Source organism: Podarcis vaucheri (genome assembly GCF_965113315.1).
Source record: "Podarcis vaucheri genome assembly, chromosome: 14".
NCBI classification, from domain to species: Eukaryota; Metazoa; Chordata; class Lepidosauria; order Squamata; family Lacertidae; genus Podarcis; species Podarcis vaucheri.
Window position 1 is genome coordinate 17,170,706 of NC_138752.1, and position 7,101 is coordinate 17,177,806.

At 52.3% G+C, this 7,101-nt stretch overlaps 1 protein-coding gene across 3 annotated transcripts; it reads left to right on the forward strand.

Annotated features, from left to right (window-relative positions):
* Positions 1 to 584: 584 nt before the first annotated feature.
* Positions 585 to 5,860, forward strand: MEX3B (mex-3 RNA binding family member B). 3 transcript variants are annotated; one of them, XM_082198540.1, is made up of 2 exons: positions 585 to 1,189; positions 2,339 to 5,860. In XM_082198540.1, the coding sequence occupies exons 1-2, from the start codon at positions 934 to 936 to the stop codon at positions 3,937 to 3,939; spliced, it is 1,857 nt and encodes a 618-aa protein (XP_082054666.1). In that variant the 5' UTR covers positions 585 to 933; the 3' UTR covers positions 3,940 to 5,860. The 3 variants fall into 3 exon arrangements, with proteins under 3 accessions (XP_082054666.1, XP_082054665.1, XP_082054664.1); XM_082198539.1 differs by lacking the exon at positions 585 to 1,189 and adding an exon at positions 1,203 to 1,601; XM_082198538.1 differs by lacking the exon at positions 585 to 1,189 and adding an exon at positions 1,612 to 2,203.
* The last annotated feature ends 1,241 nt before the right edge of the window (positions 5,861 to 7,101 follow it).

A 7,101-nucleotide genomic window follows, 5' to 3' on the forward strand; every position in this document is an offset into this window, starting at 1 on the left:
ATCTTCTCTCTCTCTCTCTCCCCCCTCCTTTATTGTTCTGCATTAGACAACAAAGAAAAGGAGCCTTGCCTTAGAGGGGCGGGGCCAAGCAGCCCAGCCGGCCCGCCCCCCTCCGCCGGGCCCGGCCAATCGGCTCCTCCAGCGGCGCTGTCGGCGGCTCCCCTCGGCTCGCTCGCTTTTCCCGGCCGCTTACGCTGCGGCGCTCTGATTTCTCCTCCCCTCCCCCGCTCCCCTTTCCCCAGCGCTGTCTGGCTGCAGCAGAGGCTCAGACAGAAAAGAGGAGGAGGAGAAAGCGAGCGAGAGAGAGAGAGAAAGAAAGGGGGAGAGGAGGAGAGGGAGAGAGAGAGAAATCGCTGAGTGAGTGGAAGCTGGGAGGGGCTCCTTAAAGAAACGCCTGCCATCGCGGCCAGCAAAGGAACTCAAGGGGGGGTGCCAAAAGCACCGGAGCGCTTCTCTCTATTCTCTGCACGCGCCCCCCCCGCGCCCCCCCCAAGGAGGAGGAGGAAGAAGAAGAAAAAGGGAAAAGCTTGGGGGGAGTCGTGGTGGGGTATTTTTCCTCCTTTTCTTGGAAAGCATCTTATAAACCGGATTGCACTGGAGGGGGGCTTCTTCTCTTTTTTTAAAGCGGCGCGCAAGGAATTTACAATCTGAGCATTTTTGCCCGTTTTGTTTTGTTCTGAGCCAGCATCCAGGATCTGTTTGCCGGGCTTCTCCAACCGCTTCCTCGTCTGCCGTTTGCTGGCCATCTGCCTTGGCTGTTTCCTTTGTGTCTGCTTTCCACCTCCCCCCTTCTCCTGGTGTGTGTGTGTGTGTGTTGGTGCTGCTTCCCTTCCCTGCTTCCCTCCCTCCCCACCCCCGCCCCCCACTCCTGATCCGAGAGCGCAGGAGGGAAAGGAAGCGGAGGGCGCGATCCCCCCACATCCACCCGGGACTATGCCCAGCTCCTTGTTTGCCGACATGGAGAGGAATGGGAGCGGAGGAGGCGGCGGTGGAGGAGGAGGAGGCGGGGAGACCCTGGATGACCAAAGAGCCCTTCAGATCGCTTTGGATCAGCTCTCCCTGCTGGGCTTGGACAACGACGAGACGGGCTCCCTTTACGACAACGAGCCGCGCAAGAAGAGCGTGAACATGACCGAATGCGTCCCGGTGCCCAGCTCGGAGCATGTCGCCGAGATCGTGGGCAGGCAAGGTGGGGGCTTGGCACGATCGTCTTTGTGTGTGTGGTGTGAGAGAGAGATGTGTGGTGGGAATCGAGGGGACGTTTTTTGCTGCTTCTCTCTAGCTGCTGTCTCCTCCCTGGGTTTCTGTGGATGCCTTTTGCCTCCGAGATGCCAACACGGCTCGCCCCCTCGAGTCCAAATTGCAGGGTTTGTGATGATGGCTAACCTGGCCGCCTCTTCTCGACACCCTTCTCCCTCCCTCCCCCGCCGCCACTTCCACTCTAGACAAAGAAAGTGAAGCAGAGCAGAGGTGGAGGTGGAGGACGCCTTTCGCATCCAGATGTTTGCGCCTCATCTCGCAGCACAACCCCTCCCCCTTTTATGCCCTAAAAAACCCCTTTTGATTTGATTCTGTGTGCGCAAAAATGCAAGCGGATGCTGGTCAGTGCGCGCGCCTTTATTTGTCAATAGTTAGGAATCGATGGGTGTTTCCTTACAGGCAACGGCAAGGAGGTGAACAATGGGGGGGGGGGGTTAGGTTCAAAGCATCTGCATTACGAAGCGGGTGTCTTCAAGAGGGCTGCTGCTGGTACCTTTTTGTATTTCTCGGTGTGTCTGTCTATGTCATCCCCGTCGGGCTTGCTACCACCCCCTCCCCCAGAAATGTGCGGAGCACGAGTGTGGTTTTATTAATTTTATTATATATATATATATAAAGGGGGCGTTGCATATTTGGGTTGCCCGCTTGCGATGGATGCAATGTGGCCGCTCACTTCGCGTCTCATAGCGTGGTTGCGTTGGGTGTGGGGAGGTGTTTTGGTATTGTCGTCCCTCTGCCGCCCCACCCCCCTGCAACTTATTATCTCCGAGATGCTGGGCAAATAACGTTTTGGGGCTTTTGTTTGTTTGTTTGTTTTGGCCAATGGGAATATTGGTTGGTTCGAGGTGCGGAGATGGGTGTGTTCCTGTGTCAAAAAGCTGGCGTGCTTGTGATGACTTGCAAATGGAACTCGACGTGGATGAAATGTTGGACCAAGAGGCAGGTTGGCTTGGTGGCCCCCCCCCCCTCGTTCCGTTGTTGCACCCCGAAAAGCTGGAGTTGATGTAACCGTGTTTCCTTCCTTTTTTTTCCTCCCTCCCTTTCCCTCCCCCTTCCCCCTCCCCCCCCCTTATCTCAGGTTGTAAAATCAAAGCGTTGCGGGCCAAAACCAACACCTACATCAAGACCCCGGTCCGCGGGGAGGAGCCGCTCTTCGTGGTCACGGGCAGGAAGGAAGATGTGGCCATGGCCCGGAGGGAGATCATTTCGGCGGCGGAACACTTCTCCATGATCCGCGCCTCCCGGAACAAAAACACCGTGCTCAACGGCACGGTGCCCAGTCCGCCCAACCTGCCGGGCCAAACCACCATCCAAGTGCGGGTCCCTTACCGGGTGGTGGGCCTGGTGGTGGGGCCCAAGGGGGCCACCATCAAGCGCATCCAGCAGCAGACGCACACCTACATCGTGACGCCCAGCCGCGACAAAGAGCCCGTCTTCGAGGTGACCGGCATGCCGGAGAACGTGGACCGCGCGCGGGAGGAGATCGAGGCGCACATCGCCATGCGCACGGGCGGCATCATCGAGCTCACCGACGACAACGACTTCCACGCCAACGGCACCGACGTGGGCTTCGAGCTGGCCGCCGGCGGCGCCGGGAGCCTCTGGAGCAAGCCCACGCCGCCCCCTCCGCCGCCGCCCCCTCCTCCTCCGCCGCCCCCTCCGCCGCCCTCCTCTTCCAGCATCACCCCGACGCCGGGCCGCAAGCCCTTCTGCAGCTACCGCAACGACAGCTCCAGCTCGCTGGGCAGCGCTTCCACCGACTCGTACTTCGGCAATGGCGTCGGAGGAAGCGGCGGCGGCGGCAGCAGCAGCGCCCGCTTGGCCGACTACAGCCCGCCCAGCCCCTCGCTCAGCTTCCCGCACCACAACGGCAACAACAACAACAACGGCTACGGCGTCTATGGCGGCGGAGAGGTGCTCTCGTCGCCCGACTGCTGCGCCTCCGAGCTGCCGCCCTTCGATTCCCCGCCCGGCTTCGACTTGGCGCCGGCGCCTCCGCCCGGCGCGCCGCTGCTCTGGTCGCAGTTCGAGCGCGGGTCCTCGTCGCCCGGAGCCGTCGCGTTTCCCGCCGGTGGCGGCGGTGGCGCGCCCCCGTCGAACGCCAACCTGGCCTTGCTGGTGAGCAGCGGAGGGCAGAGGCGGGGCGCCGGGCCGCCTCCGCCCCCGCCGCCTCCTCCTCCTCCCACGCGCCTTTCCCCGCCTCTGCACGTCGGGGCGGGAGGCGTGGCGCTGGAGCAGCACCCGCTGGCGCGGCGGGTGCGCAGCGACCCGGGCGGCCGCCTCATCGCCGCCGCCGTGGCCGCCGCTGCTGCCGCCGCCGCGGCCGCTGCAGCCGCTTCCTCGCCGTCCGCCCCGTCGTCGTCGTCGTCGCCCTGCTCCTACCCTCTGTACGCCAACGGGCTGGGCTGCCACTTGCCGGGCCTGCCGTCGGATTCGTCGGCGTCGTCGTCCTCGTCCTCCAGCTCCTCTTCCAGCTCGTCGTGCTCGTCGTCGGGGCTGCGGAGGAAAGGCAGCCGCGACTGCTCCGTGTGCTTCGAGAGCGAGGTGATCGCGGCGCTGGTGCCCTGCGGCCACAACCTCTTCTGCATGGAGTGTGCCAACCGCATCTGCGAGAAGACGGAGCCCCAGTGCCCCGTGTGCCACAGCGCCGTCACTCAGGCCATCCGGATCTTTTCCTAAGGGTCCCCAAACCACGACCCCTCCCTCCCTCCCTCCCTCCTTCCCTCCCTCTCATGGGTGCCAACTTGAATTAAAAAATGGGTGTAGACGTGTGCCAGGCCAGCTGCACCCTGCATAATGGATCACAAGGCATGGGGTGCCAACTTGAATGAAATATTGGGGGCCCCGGCAAGCCCCGCCCCACGTCATCGATCACATGATGCGGTGCATGCACCCCATTTGAAGGGCAATGCCCACCAATTTTAGGGGGCCCGCCCCATCAATTATTTTATGGGGGGCAAAGACCCCTCAGAGTTGGCTCCTGTGATGCACCCCATAAACCTTTGGGGGGCCCAGCTCCCTCGAATACTTTATTGGGGGGGGGCAAAGGGACCTCAACCTCTCAGAGTTGGCTCCTATGCTCCCTCTTTCTCTCTCTCTCTCCCCCCCCCCACACAGACAAGCAACCTCTTCTTCAAAAGGTCTTCTACTTGCCTATATACATGCATATAAATATATATAATATCTGTGTCGAGCTTTTAAAGCTGCAGTATCCGCACATCCCAAAAATAATATAAATAATAACAGAGTGGGGGGACGGGGTGGGGTGGGGGAACCTGACGTTTTGCAGGATGATGACCATCTTGGTTTTTGAAAAAATAACTTCTGTTTTTGTTTCCTTGCATTCTTGAGTGTGCCGTAGCTTAGGAATGGGTTTAAGGGGGATGTTTGTGACACCTGGTGCATGCTATAAATATTAAGGAACGACATTCTAGTAATAGACTAGTTTTTACACTTTCTCTTAAGGCCAAGCTTCCAAATCAAATGATATCTCTCTCTCTCTCTCTTCTCTCTTCTCTTTTTCTCCCTCCCCCCCAAATTAAAATAGGAAATGCATATGGATTATGATGGCGTGTGAACAGTTAGTATAATGTGCTGGTAGTTGGTAGATTGCTTATTGAGAAATAAATCTATGGATGGATAACTTTTCTTGAATGTTCTCGAAAGGGCAAGATTTTTTCCTGTGAATTTTTAATAATAATAATGATGATGATAATAATAATAATGAACTTATGATACTGCAGCTTTATCAAAGAAAAAAAAGAAGAAAAAAAGGAAACTGTAACATATCTCTTATATATATTAAAACGTTTAAAGGTTTTAAAGATAAATTGCATTAATACAGATTGAAGTATTTTATTCTTTTTTGACTTGAAAAATTATATTTCATATTGCAAAGATGTTTACAAGTATTTTAATTTAAGTTCAGTGAACTTTTTTGTAGCTGGGTTAAATCTTTTTTATTTTTTGGTATGGCCTTATGGCGAAGAACACTGTATTATTTTACTATCACACAATTGTGAATGGAATTGCAAAACCATAAAATGTGTAATACTTTGAACAGTATTCTGTTGGGCTGGAGATTTTTTATAGGTTCAGAAAAAAGAAATCTTTTAAATCTGCTTCACCCAGCATATTTTCTATTCAGTGATATAAAGCATATTTTATTCTATATTATTACAAAAAAATGGAAGCGTTTAAGCATAAGTCAAAAGGAACTGTTGATGCTTTCTAACATTTGTATAAATAGAATTCAGTGGAAATTACAAAAAATTCTGTTGCACCACTATAGTTTAGTATTTCTATTTTAATACATTTGTTTACCACTTGTTTATGTATATGTAGGTGATGTTACTTGATCTTAAATGTACTTTACTGAGCAAAGTTTAAAAACAAAGTATATTTTATTTTATGATAAAGGGCCTTTAACCTCATGGTCAGATACTAATATTATATTTGCTGAGACAAGATTTGAAATTGTATCAAGAGTTTTATTTTTCTGACATTTAAAGTTCTACATAATAAAGGTAAAACTTAAGTAATGGTGCTACTTCATGTTTTTTTAAGTATTTCTATATAAATAAAATATTACAGAAAAGCATCTGGTGTTGTGGTTAGATTTTGGTGGTTGTTTTATTGCGTTCTTTTATGGTGGGGAGAAGGCAATGTCTCTTTGATCTGAGGTTACTGCTTCGGAAAGTCTTTATCAGGGATGTTCCGCACATTGCCTGGGGGAAAATCTGAGTTTGCCACCAAATCTAAGTTTGGCAAGGAGCCCTAGTGAATCCTCACTCTCAGAAAAGTCCCCTTTGGTTTTCTTTTTTTTAAAATGAAGTGTTTCAGAAGAAGCTTTGAGTGTAATCCTTAGAATGCAACAAACTTGCATTTGCAACCTTGCAAAATAAGTGTATCATAACCTTGCAAATAAGTGTATCCTGTTGTGTGAAGTGGCCCCAATTGCTTCCCATATTAACTTCCATTCTTTCTGTATGTGCAGACTGCAGGCCTGACGCTGCTTGTGACATCATTTGACCCATCAGGCTGAAAACCGAGGGGTTGCCAAGCCCGTGGCAGAGCACAATGTATGACTGGTGGGCTGAGTTTTTGCCTGGAGGGTCACAACAGGGGATGGTAGGTCACATTCATTTTAAGAGTAGCTTTCGGGACCTAATGAAATGAGTTTTTGGCTTTGGGGAGAATGTCCCAGAGTAGCTAGGATTCCTGTTCCCCCTTTTCTATGTTTTGATAAAGTTTTTTTTTGAAGTTTGCATCTTGAGTTTGCTGCAGTTAAGGCTGCTTTGATCTCAAAGACCTGTTGTGTGTACTATATGAAAGGTAAAGGTAAAGAGACCCCTGACCATTAGGTCCCGTTGTGGCGCTCATCTCACTTTATTGGCTGAGGGAGCTGGCATACAGCTTCTGGGTTATGTGGCCAGCTTGACTAAGCTGCTTCTGGCGAACCAGAACAGCGCATGGAAACGCCAATTACCTTCCCGCCGGAGCGGTACCTATTTATCTACTTGCACTTTGACGTGCTTTCGAACTGCTAGGTTGGCAGGAGCAGGGACTGAGCAACGGGGGCTCACCCCGTCGTGGGGATTCAAACTGCCGACCTTCTGATCGGCAAGTCCTAGGCTCTGTGGCTTAACCCACAGCGCCACCTGCGTCCCATATGAAATGTACCTGTATCATAAAAAAACTCCTCAATGTGTACTCTTTTGTTGCAATCCAGGTATCACACTTTCATGTGCTGGTGTGTTACTCATGGTCAGCACAACTGGATCAGAAAACCACAAGTGCAGCTTGATCTTTTTTTTTTTTTATAATAATTTTTATTACATT

Coding starts and splice junctions, on each gene's coding strand:
- MEX3B (XM_082198540.1), top strand. CDS start 934: ATGCCCAGCTCCTTGTTTGCCGACATGGAGAGGAATGGGAGCGGAGGA. Junction 1,190..2,338: donor CGAGATCGTGGGCAGGCAAG/GTGGGGGCTTGG, acceptor CCCTTATCTCAG/GTTGTAAAATCAAAGCGTTG.